This window comes from Esox lucius, chromosome 3 (assembly GCF_011004845.1).
Source record: "Esox lucius isolate fEsoLuc1 chromosome 3, fEsoLuc1.pri, whole genome shotgun sequence".
NCBI classification, from domain to species: Eukaryota; Metazoa; Chordata; class Actinopteri; order Esociformes; family Esocidae; genus Esox; species Esox lucius.
The window spans coordinates 16,363,513-16,376,409 of record NC_047571.1 but is presented as its reverse complement, the minus strand read 5'-3'; the positions used below and the strand labels follow the sequence as shown (position 1 = coordinate 16,376,409).

Below are 12,897 nucleotides of genomic sequence, written 5' to 3'. Positions count from 1 at the left end.
CTGTGGATGCATTCTTGTGTTTTTCACTGTAGTCACCTCAATGAATTCACTTTGATCTGTCTCTCCTGTATGTGGTATATTGAGGTAATTTCCCATCCATTATTATACACAAAGTGTAAACTTATACTGAGTTGTGCTATAATAATCTCCTTATATCTCTTATCTACTCAACAATAATCAGTAGATATAATGCTCGTTGTGGTTATTGTCTTTGTTCAGTGATTCTTTTTATATATACAATAAAATCTGTGCAAAGTTCAGATTTTAAATTTTTTTACATTTCAGGTGGGCTGTTCATTTTGGTTTCCTGCAGTCTCACATTAGCTCTCCACTTGCATATATTTACATCTGGTGTGTTAATGGGGGGGGGGGAAATCATGTTTAACATTCAACTAATGAGAAAAGCATTTCTAAAATACCTGTTGAAGAGCTACACTATGTTTGTCTTGGGGCAAGGAGTGTTTTTTGTTTTCTTAAAGGCAGTGTGGGGAAAGGTAAGTAGCAAATGTTCAATCTGGACATCCCTTTGGCCTGAGTAGTAAGGCTGGTCAATAGAGAAATCTGCCGTGTTTTAACCATGCAACATGAGGTTTGCCTCATCGGACGATCAGATCAGTAATTTGAGATTTGTGGAATGCCTATGTATCCTTCTTTTATGACCAATACAGGGACATTTTAAATCTGAATGGGCATGGTTTGACACTAGGCAAATGCTGGAAGAACGACCATGTCTTGGTTTCCTTTCAATTTTTGTAATAGTTATCTAGGATTTATAGACCTAGACTAGCAGAATTTACTTAATTTGTATTGCATTAAGCGTATGGCACTCCATAGCAATTCATGTTCACACTACGAACCTGTCTGCTTTGAATGAAATGTGCATCAGGTTCTCTCGCTAACACTGCATTTTTCTCTGGCATTAGACATGGAAATTGCAGAATCTATTAATTTTGGATTCTTTTTCTTAAAGCAACCAGTATGAGTTTCAGTTGGACTGGAATTAGGCCACCTACTTTTTGAAGACCAATTGATTTCCAGAGGAATTGGACACAATCAATTCATTTCTTGTGATTTTTACAACTGTCCACAAATGTGGGCACAATCAGAAAAAAGGCTGTAGGTTAGGATTCAAAGCTTCTATGGGCTAACCAAGTTGGTTAGCCAAAAATAAACACTACAAAAATTTGATCAACTCAAGAAAAGGGACATAGGTGCTGTTGGTGGTTTATGGGGATTTAGCGACCAAAGAAAACTAGAAGTCAACAAATGAATGCAAAAAATACTATTTAAAATGGTTAAGCAGATTTTTTTACCCCCTGAAAATCTCTACCGGGTTACTATTAGTGTTCCAATGAAGAGAGACGTGGTGGTGCTGGTGCTTTATTTAAAGGGACAGGGAGTTGGAAAAGCTGCAATACATTTATAAATACCAGTAGGTCCAAGCCTGATGGACAACCTGATGAGCCAAACTGTTTGCCACTGCTGCTCACGTAAAATAAAAACAACATGGATTTTAAAGGTTGATAGTCCAAATGTACACACTATCATTAAAATATATCTGTATTAGGGTAGTACAGACAGGAAAATGGAAGTACATACTCAAGGAAATTACATTTCAGTCGAAGCACTTCCAGTTTTAGTGTGGTTACAATACAGACGTTGGTCTTCCTGATAATCAGAAAGTGTGGTGAGATGGCAGCAAGTAGAACACGTGTGTAGGAAATATACACTCGATAGGACAAGGAATCCAATTGGGTCAACACAGCATGCATTTAAATACACTTAATGTCAGTGCAGTATCAAACTGAAACAGCTTTCCTGATACCCGACCTGGGTTCTCTCACACACTCTCACACACACACACACACACAACAGCTTTCTCACACAACTGATTAAATTCACATGATCTCTTGAAAGACAGGAGGTAAAACAGATAAGCGAACCTGAAAATATAGTTTTCATCCTGCACGACAGTGTGTAAGCCAGAGAGGAAAAAGGCTTGGGTATTGATATCTGTGTAAGAATGCCGCTTTACGCCATATATTCTCCCAAAAGGTTTACAAAAAAGGATGTACTGAAAATGTATTGCTACACAGTGTTGCTCCTTTGACTATATATTGTACATAAAGTACATCATTTACACATGAAAAAGGTATGCACAGTTCTGTTATGACATCTATATTTCTAACGATTTATATCAGTTATTTACAAGCAACGAATATCAGTGCACTTTCCCCCGAAAAATAGCTTTCCACAATGGGCAGACATTAGCTAAACTTGATGCAGTGAGTGTTAAACCTGGAAGTGCACACTGAAGATTTCATAGATTACAGACAAGTCAACTCCATAACTTCTGTAGGTGAACCATAAGCTGCTTGGTTCCAAATCCTCATCTGATGTTGTGCTGTTGTTGCTACACATCTCAACATGGTTGTGGTAGATTAAGGCTGCATTTACAAAAATTGTGTGAAAAATGCAGCCTAAGTTCTCCGTTTGCATTGCTTTATTATAAGTGTGTGCATATATATATATATATATCACACATATACATACACACACAAAATAAACAATAAATTCAGGGCCAAGAGACAATTCCCTTTTTTAGTAAAACACAGACATCAACAATAAGTTAGAATCCTCTCATTTCTTCTCAACTGTCTTTAGTTGGTTCTTTTCCTTTCATTAGTGTATGTATCAAGGTAGAGTTTGTTTCGGTGAGTTTCCTAGTGGGCGGGCCTGGGTGAACCTCTTGTTGCTATGACAACCAGGTTAGAGGTCAGGGAAGCGACTGGGGTCTTCCTTGTAATCCCCTGGGATAGAAAAGATGGACTCCTCAAAGTCATCGTAGCGAAACTCTTGGAAGGTGACCGTTGCTGTGATAGTGGGGAACACAGGAATGTCTGCAACAAATAAATGGACAGGTTGTTTCAAATCTTTAACATTGGTTCAATTTCACTTTATTTTAACCTGGAAAGAGAATTTGTTATTTTGTGAATGAAGCCTGCTAATGTCTCTGTCGGCAGATAAAAAGCCTTATTGCAGCAATCGCAAACTATCCGTTTCGAAATAAAATCTGCCACGGCACAATGTACAATAGATTCATACCAAGCTTGACTGGAAACCCAGGAGGAAGCTTCAGTTGAACAAATTCTCTGAGTTTGTTGAAGTGCTTAAATGGGGCTATGACTTCCAAAACATTCAGCAACCTGGACAGAAAAAAGTCATTACCAAATTGTCATATTTCAAAATATTTTAACATTGCACAGCTTAGATCCTATTGAATCAAACCCACAAAATATACCTACAATCTAAGAAAGGCCTTTCCAAAAGCAATTACTTGATAAAAATAGATAAATTACCATGTGCCTGATATACCTGTTACCAGAAATAGTGTGCAAAACAATGATCAATATGTGTTTCCAGTGTTACCGCAGCCAGTGATGATAAAATACTGCTGTAGGCATTTAGAGGAGGGATTCTACTCACGACTCAATGCCCAGAGGAAAGTCCTGGCTCATGGCTACGGTCGCTTTGAAGTTTTTCTTGCTCTCCTTACACACAAGCGCTCTCCCAAGATGAGGTGCTCTGGGGAAGTCAGTATCAAGTTCAGAGGTTTAAGACATTTTGAGGTTTAATGAACATGGACAGCACTGTCATCTGTGTCCTCTACCAGTTGGAAGAAAGCAGGGCTTACTTTCCGTGATCTGCAGAGATGTATTCCTCCCAGGAGACGGTGTTGGGCTCTGGTGCTGTGAGAGACATCCTCCTCTGAGGCTGAGGTCAAGAAAGTGAGGGCCAACATCACATTCAGGCCATCTCTGATGCATCACAGCCACATACCTACGATCTGTACAATGCACCGGAGCCACACCGGACACACAAAACCCATCTCTCACCTCATAGTTCTGCTCCACCAGGTTGCCTCCTTTGCTCAGGCTCTCCATGATGGCCTTGTTCCTCAGGATGTCCTCCTCGCTAAGATGCTCCCGGCGCTTCCTGGACTCCAGCACGAGGCCATTCACAGAGTAGAAGTCTGCCAGGAAGTTACCAACCCTTTCCTGCAGGGACAGACACAAGCCAGATGTATAATGAACTCTAGTGGATGGGTATCACATGACACCCAGGTCTACATGAGACCCATTCATTGTACAGTGCTGTGAAACATCTGGGAGCTGAAACTGAAGTGAAGCTGGGTCAAGCAGCAAGGTAATGACCCAAAGCTGACAAGCAGGTTTACATCAGAATTGCTTAAAATTAACACTTTATGTTTTTCAGGGGCCTAGTAAGAGTCAGAACTTGTAGTCACTAGTGAAAACCTACTCCACACTTTCAAAGCAAACTCATTTTACATGTTTGTAATTACTGGGTAGAAAGGGAAACACAGTCTCATTCCTATACCCAAGTCAGCCATACAATTTGAATTGTCTGCGTGACAAACAGCATTGCCAGACACATAACGCAATGGCTTTCCCAGAGCACATGAGTGGTCTTTTGTCGTCAAAGCCAGACACTGATGTAAATGTGCTTGAAGAACCAGATTTAGGTTTCAATATTCCGGTCTATTCAGAATGTCCATATACAATCTTGTTTCCAAAAAAGTTGTGACACTGCGTAAAACGCAAATAAAAACTGAATGTAATGATAAATAATTGTAAATAATTTATCCCTACATGTAAATAATTTGTCTTTATATTTAATTGAAAATAGTACAGAGACAATATATCAAATGCTGAAACAGAAATTTTAGTTTTTGTTATTGCAAACAATTTGGGACAGGCATGTTTACCACTGTCTTGCATCACCTCTTTTAATAATAGTCTGTAAGCATTTGGGAACTGAGGAGACCAATTACTGTAGTTTTGAAAGAGACATGTATTCCCATTTTGCTTGATACAGGATTTCAGCTGTTCAACAGTTCTGGGTCTCCTTTGTTGTATTTTTTATTTCATAATGTGCCAAATGTTTTGAATGGGTGACAGGTCTGGACTGCAGGCAGGCTTTTACCATGGCGCCATGCTGTTGTAATACATGCAGAATGTGGTTTGGCATTGTCTTGCTGAAATAAGCAAGGTCTTCCCTGAAAAACATGTTTGGATGGCAGCATATGTTTCTCCAAAAGCTGTATATATTGTTCAGCATTAATGGTGCCTTCACAGATGTGCAAGTCACCCATGCCATGTGCACTAATGCACCCACATACTATCACAGATACTGGCTTTTGAACTGTGTGCTGATGACAAGCCGGATGGTCCCTCTCCTCTTTAGTGAGGAGGACGTCGTGACCACGATCCCCAGAAATAATTTCACATTTTGATTCATCAGACCACAGGACAGTTTTGCACTTCACCTCAGTCCATCTTAAATGAGCTCGGGCCCAGAGAAGGCAGCTATAGTTCTGGATCTTGTTTATATCTGGTTTATTTTCATGGAGGAGTTTTAACTTGCATTTGTGGATGCAGCAACGTACTGTGTTAATAGGCAATGATTTTCGGAAGTGTTCCTGAGCCCATGCAGTGATTTCCATTACAGAATCGTGTCTGTTTTTAATGCAGTGCTGCAAGCGCCTGAAGATCTTGGCCATCCAATATTGGATTTGGCTTTGTCCCTCGTGTACCGAGATTTCTCTGGATTCTCTGAGTCTTTTATTGATATTATGTACCATAGACGATGAGATCCCCACACTCTTGGCGAAAGTTACCTAATGTTACCTGTTCTCAAGTGACCTAATTAGTTGTGTGATATTCCACCAGGTTTAGTTTTTTAGCATTACACAACTTTTCCAGTCTTTTGTTGCCTCTGTCCCCACTTTTAGTTGGGCATCAAAATTTAAAATGGGCATATATTTTTCAAGAAACAAAATGTCTCACCTTCGACAACTGATATGTTATCTTTCAACTATTTTCAAGAATATAGGGTTTAAATCATTTGCACACCATTGCATTCTGGTTTTATTTACACTTACATTATTCAGCGCCCCAACTTTTATGGAAACAGGGTTATAAAATCAGGGTAAAATATGTTTTTACAGAACTTAACCTACATTTTAGTGGCAGAACTGGATTGACAACAGTGCTGTGTTAGGTAGGGAACAGGATCCATTTCGCAATGAAAACCTAAAAGGGGAGCTCCAATTAGTTTTGTTTCAGAACATGTCTCTACTGAACCAGAGCCAGGACAGGGAGTGCTTACCGTTTTGTCCTCCCTGAAGAGCCAGCCAATCTGACTGCGAGAAAAGGTGATGGACTTGGTGGACAGGGTGGCTGAATAAACGTCACTGCTCATCAGAATATCCACCTCCTCCTCAGTCTCCATCTCAGACTCCTGCAGGGAGAGCCATCATCATCATCATACGACGACACTGATGGCTGAATGATGAAATCACACACATTTCATGGGTAACAATGGTGGAAAGAGAACCACGCAGTTTAGACTTCAGAAAGAAAAAGAAAAAACGTTTTGAAAAAGTGTGACAATAGCTGAGCTGAAAATTAATTGGGCATTGCCAAGGCAACACAAGCATTTGTGTGAGGTTGGTTGGCCTGGAGGACATAGCACCAGAAGTAGTCTCACAAAGCCGTTTCTCTAAGATCTTTTGGAGGTCTGAAGAATTAGACGAAGTGGTTTGAATAGAGCACTGGCAGCCGCCTGCATGACTCTGATAGGATGATACACTTCAAGAAGCCTGTATGTTTTCAGACCGGGTAGGACAGCTGTTCCATGTGGTACTTTGATACATTACAACAAAAGAAAACATGGAGGAAAAACAAACTTCTAATTTGTCAGAAATATAATCTATATAGAAAATCAGCATACATCAACACATTGATTAAATCAGCAATTTCCTAGTCATTCCCACGCAGTGTTGCGCCACTACATTATTCGAGCGAGCACTGCTGGAGCTCAAGCAAAGAATGTAATTGGTCTGATGTGTTGCTAGGCACCAGTGATTTCCAGTGGATTCCTAACCCCATTTAGCTATTTTCCCACCATGCACTTCCTAAGGCTTCAGGTTTAGGGAGGTGCTGTACACAACCACATTGCTGACCTCGTGGTGTATCCGCTGGTACACCTTCTGCTCATTGTCCAGGACATAGAAGGACTTGGCGGGCGGGGCGTCGCCGTTGAATATGAAGCTGAGGTCCCCCCTCTGACATTTCATATCTGTGAAGTCTATCAGGGTGGTGTCCAGTCTGTCAGAGGAGGGGGGGTTAATTAGTAGTCGCAGACAGCTTGTGGGAGTATATCTGGCACCTGTATCAGACGTGTTTTGATTATTTACCTGATGTTTATCCCCTGCTTGTAGATTTTGCAGTTATCAGATGGCAGAATCCGGGAGAGCAGGGGCACTGAGACCGCAGAAAGAAGGAATGATCCACACAAGTTGAATTACAATAAACCCAGGTAATGTATTGTAGCATTATTCAGTATCTAAACTGAAATGGTCGTGCCAAGTCCCTGAATGTCTTAACAAATCCTAGAGCCAGTGCAACAAACCCACCAAGAATGGGAACAGACTAATTAGATTGGAGAATGAATCTACTTGGAAGAGGAAATGGGCTATTTTAGTGTATGAAATATCATGCAAAGTCCACTCACCCCAACTTTGAAAGTCCCAGTGAAGTTCCAAGTAGAAGTCGCCAAGCTATGAAGGTTTGAAAGCCTTAGTACATTAATTAGCCTCAGTATATTTTTTGACAGCATGCAAGACCTTCATTACCAAACAAAAATTGCAATAACTTAAAAAGAGGCTAAGTATTTACGGTGAGTAGAATATGCTGTATATGTATTTCTTTAACATATTCTAATCATAAAATAAAACATATGGTAATTATTTATGTAATAAAAATAAACATGCTATTTGTTCATGGAGAAAACAGCACATGCTACCATCAATGGCTAAAAATTATAATCAGGGGCACCAAAATCATTAACATGATTCAAAAACCATTAGAGAGTAACTTGGAGGATCTAACGTTACACAAAGATTGTAAACTGTGATGTCATGCCAACATCTCTTTCACCATGTAAATGCTCATGACCCTGTGAGGGGTTACTGAACTATTCCAATCAATTTGAAGTCAATCCTTCCACTGTCTGGTAGATAATATTCCAGAAAACTGGTGATCTAGTTCAGATCCTACCAACAAAAGCAGCAGACCTGAAGATGCTCAAGGAAATCTAAGTCCTGTAGATCATCATCAAGAGGACAGGACTCTTGCCACAATCAATTAACTTTACGAATCTACTGTCAGTAAGAGACTGGAGAAACCTAGCCTGCATGGGAGGTCCGGTCTAGAACCAAAGGCTCTGAACAGATCCATGATATGACCCATGAGTCTAAGGTAGAGTTGATTGGCTGCAATGCCAGATGTCACATTGGACCAAAATAAAGCATGGTGTTGTTGTGATCGTGGTTGGGGAATGCCTCAGGGCCTGGCTAGCCTAACGTTGTGGTCAACCATGAATTTCACAATGCACCAGAGAAAATACAACTATTTGACAGACATCATATTTAAAACCAGATGCTGTAAAGGTCCCTATTCCAGCTGGTGGTCAGAACCTCACCTCTTTCAGGGCTCTCAGCAGCTTGGGCCTCTTGTCCTCCACGCTCTCTCTGGACTGCTGCTTCAGCTTCCGCAAGAGGGCTGTGACTGGGTGACACACACACACACAGGGATTACAGGGGCAGATGATCTAGCAAAAACTAAAACCAATGACTTAATAAACTGTTACAAACAACAACACCTAAAACGTATGTGTGAGCACTGGAAACCCATACCTTAACGGCCGTAAAATCCTGAGAAAGTGAAGAGAAACTACTGCCCAGTGATTGGGAGTCATAAATCAAGCAACCAATTGATCTACTGTGACAGTAATACAAAGGGGTTTAGCCTGATATGGCTCTGACTAAGTGGGACAGGTAAGGTGACCTCAGGTCTTCTCTCCAGAACATATCAGGTCCCTGTATGTCATAATGAAACACATGTAAGTAACACGACATGAATTTTAAAGACCAACACAGCCGCTGGCAGGAACGTGGACCGCGGATCTGTACTGCGGCAGCGTTCTCAGGGGAGGACAAGCGGCCTGTTCTAATATACAGTGGACTACATGCTGAACCTCAGCTACACAGCCCCACACAGTTCTAATGAGTTTCTGGATGGATTGCTAAGTGTGTGCTACCTTGCAAATAATTATAATTGGAGTGATAGTTCTATTCTATCCAGCAGTCGTGACCGGCGAGAAACATCAGAATGGGGATTCTGAGTGGACTGGAAGTGTGATCAAATGCTGACCAAGCAAACCCCTCGCTGCAGGGGCCGAACAGCGTTTTGCCGTAGATATGGACACCTAGAGTGAGCTGCTGTCGCAGTGGTTTTTCTGTGTGTCTGTAAGTGAGAGCGAGCGAGATGAAGATTACATTTTTCATTCCCTGCCCTCTGTAGGCGTCTCTCTAACTTCCATTAAAAAGCGCTAGCATCCGCTGAATTCTTTTCCATCACCACTAACACTGCAGCCCCAGTGACTGGCCAGAGTTTGGCTGCCTTTGTGTGTCCTTGTTGTAACAGCCTGGATGGAGCCACGCACGCCCCTCCCCCGCCCCCTGACCTTCCCCATGTCTGACCTCTGTCCCCAGTCAGTCACAGCATGCTACTGCAAGAATGGAGCGGCATACTAATACATGCTGGGGTGACAGGGTCACAGAGCGGACCCACTCAACATAAAACACATTTTATATGGAGTCAAATAAAGGTTTGTACATTCTCCCCATCCCCCTCCCAACCATAAATGATAGGCACCCTGGATAAGAATGTCACTACTTATCATCACCCGTTTGTCCATCTAATAAAAGGCAGGTTTCAATGATCAACGCAGGTAATGAGCTATATGTGATGCTAAAACATATTTCTAAACTAAAACAAATACTGGTGTTAAAATTAATGGCAATTATTCTAATTAAATAAAAAAAGAACCCAAATAAATGTGCTTTGTGGCCTAGGGTAGTACACCCCCCCCCACAGATTTAAAACAGATTTACTGAATCCATCCACAAATGGTGACCATGCAACCAATTTCAAGTGGAAGTATAAATGAAGCTTAAGACACTGCCTCAAGCGCACATATACCACAGTGGAATGGCTTCCAATACACCCCACAGTGATCAGCAAAAACTATTTTTCATTCAGAACAGTCACCTCCAAAATGATTGGCAACCTCATAGGCTTTAGAAAATGAACAACAACAGAGATAATGAACTAAATCCGTCAATATGTGGGACATATATTAATATATTAATTATTTAAGCGAATCAAACCAAAATGACATGTTAATCAAATTATGCATACATTTCAAACATCCTTCCCAATGTGTTTGTGCATCTTATAAACAAAATAAGGATAGGAAACTGGAGGAAAAGCTCTCAAGGGGAGGGTGGTGCACAAACCCCTGAAAACAAGACTGTTGGTCCTTTAGTAGTAAAAGCCCCTAACGTTTTAAACTTTGCCATTGAAATGTGTGAATGTAGAGGTACCTGGCAAAAGTACTTGATTTCTCATGTCAAAGGATTCCGTTCTCTCCCTTCTAGACATACAGAGTTTACTGCCTCAAGGTTCACTACAAAACCAGGTGGCAGTGCACACATTTGGCTGTTCTATTATATCTAAGCCTTCATAAATATAAAATGATATTTTTGCGAGTGCCTCAAAACATGGATCACAGCTTGCCAATCCTGGGTGGAAAAAGGTAGAGAAACACAGCTTTAGATAGAACATTCTCCAGATCCTTACTCATCTGTCGGTCTCCGTAGCTGATGGCTTCTGCCAGGGGGCTCCAGCCCTGGGAATTCTTCACCTTCACAGGGGCATTATGGGCCAGGAGCAGGAGTGCACACTCTGCAACACACCACCATGACAATTTACCAAACATCATCAAGCTACTACAATAATAACAGCTTTTGTTTAAGCCTACCACCCATCTCCATGGTCTTTGTAGTAGGACAGTGACTTCTAATGACCATATTTAATGATGTTACCAGTAACTTACATTTTTGACAGTTAATTTAGCACGTCTTTATGACCTTCGCATTAATGAGATGCCGCTGTGCATTTGGGCAGACTTATCAGTGGGATTACGCGATCCTTGTGGATCTAACCCAAACATGGGACCAGCCTCTGCCATGCTGCTGGGACACTACTAGACTATGTAACACTGCAGTCTGCAAAGGTCAAACATGATGAGCTCAGTGCAGCTTGACAGACAGGGTATTTATCCCAGAAAAAAAGCCACATAGAGGATTTACTAGAGGAGAGCTTGAGTACATTACAGCAGGTGATTATGTTATGTGAACAGGAAAAAAACCTGGTTGGTAGGATGACTTGGTGACATGCCAGATGTGGAGCATCATGCCCTGCGACGTGGCATGTTCTCTGTGACATTTTCTGGATTGAGGCTTAGGCAAAAAAATTGAGTAGGACACAAATTCTGTCAAAGTCTGGTGTCATTTGGTCGGCTCCCAGTGGGAAACCAGGGTTTGTGTGTGTCCGTCCTGTTAGAGTTTGGCCTATGTACTGAATCGGTCATGTTCCCCATCAGATATTCTTCATTACAGAAATGAACACACTTACCTTTGTGGCCCATCATCACAGCCAAGTGAAGTGGTGTGTTTCCTGAAAGGAGAGATTATTGAAAATTATTATTGAAAAGAGATCTATGAAATTATTGATGTCACAGCTGGTGCCTGTGAAACACAGGTTTAATAAGCAAGCAGCAACTAAGGTCAGCTAAAATTGCATGGATCTGGAAGTAGAATTGATACCCTAACTCAATTCCATATAGCCAGCTAAGTTAGGGTAACCATGCACACTCACCATGCACATCCTTCTGGGAGATATTCTGGGTCCGAATGAGTGAGGACAAGCGCCGGACATCTCCTTTGAAGACACATTCGTGAACAGGGAATTCCAAATTCAAGTCCTCATTGCCATTGGTCAGAATGATGGGGTTCTTGTTATTGTCATCGATTATGATGCCAACCGATTGATTGGCATTGATGTTGTTCGCATTTATATTCGAAACTTGCTGCTGTAGTACCAAAGGTTTCACCGTCTTGTTGTGGTTCTTGTTGGATTTATACATGATACTGGTACCGTTGGGGGTTGGAGATGTTATTGTTGTCCCATTTGAAGATTCATCATAGGTATCCATTATATCCCCATCTTTAGTAGGCTTGTTATTGTGGTCTTTGCGCAACGTGCGAATCTTTTCCCCCGTCATGATTTATCACTACTAGCCAGCAAGTTGACTACCGAATATGTATAGATTGTCTAAAGTACGTTTAGTTGTCAACGACCCCTGCAATATTGCAGCTATCCTTACTCCTACTAAACTAGCGACCTAGCTTTTGCTAGCATAGAGAGTAGAGAGATGGATGTGGGTGCGGTGTTGACAATAACAGAAAGACAACACGTAAAAACAAAACAACTGGAAAAGATAATATCACTATTGCAGCAATTGATTCAGAATAGGCATACCAAATTATTCGGCTACATCATTGATTACAGTACTTGCTAAATTTCCCGTTGCGGCTGACAGTGCGGTAGTTTGCTTGCTAACGTTAGCTAGCGGTAAGATTAGAAACCTTCCAACTGAAAATACCATCTGCCATCTTCCGCTTAGTATCTCGCGAGAATGAAGAGCATCAAACGTGTATTTGAGTATCGCGATAATTAGTTGTTTAACATGTTTTATTTAACACGAATAATAACATATAACGTTCACAAATATAGTAAACGCGTAATGATACATGCAATATAAAATGAATCATGTATGGTTGATTTTGTATTGGTTCACAAATATTTGGCAAAATTATATTTGGCAAAATTGTTCGACGCCTACTAC

The 12,897-nt window shown here is 41.1% G+C and overlaps 1 protein-coding gene across 1 annotated transcript; it reads right to left on the bottom strand.

The window, feature by feature from the left end:
- Window positions 1-1,366: 1,366 nt before the first annotated feature.
- Window positions 1,367-12,687, bottom strand: LOC105019384 (ankyrin repeat domain-containing protein 13C-like). The gene is made up of 13 exons (XM_010885539.4): window positions 11,868-12,687; window positions 11,625-11,666; window positions 10,788-10,892; window positions 8,566-8,651; window positions 7,597-7,642; window positions 7,280-7,346; window positions 7,046-7,190; window positions 6,190-6,321; window positions 3,897-4,058; window positions 3,695-3,774; window positions 3,487-3,585; window positions 3,106-3,206; window positions 1,367-2,900 (listed from the first exon to the last, which is right to left on the bottom strand). The coding sequence occupies exons 1-13, from the start codon at window positions 12,271-12,273 to the stop codon at window positions 2,770-2,772; spliced, it is 1,602 nt and encodes a 533-aa protein (XP_010883841.1). The 5' UTR covers window positions 12,274-12,687; the 3' UTR covers window positions 1,367-2,769.
- Window positions 12,688-12,897: the final 210 nt, after the last annotated feature.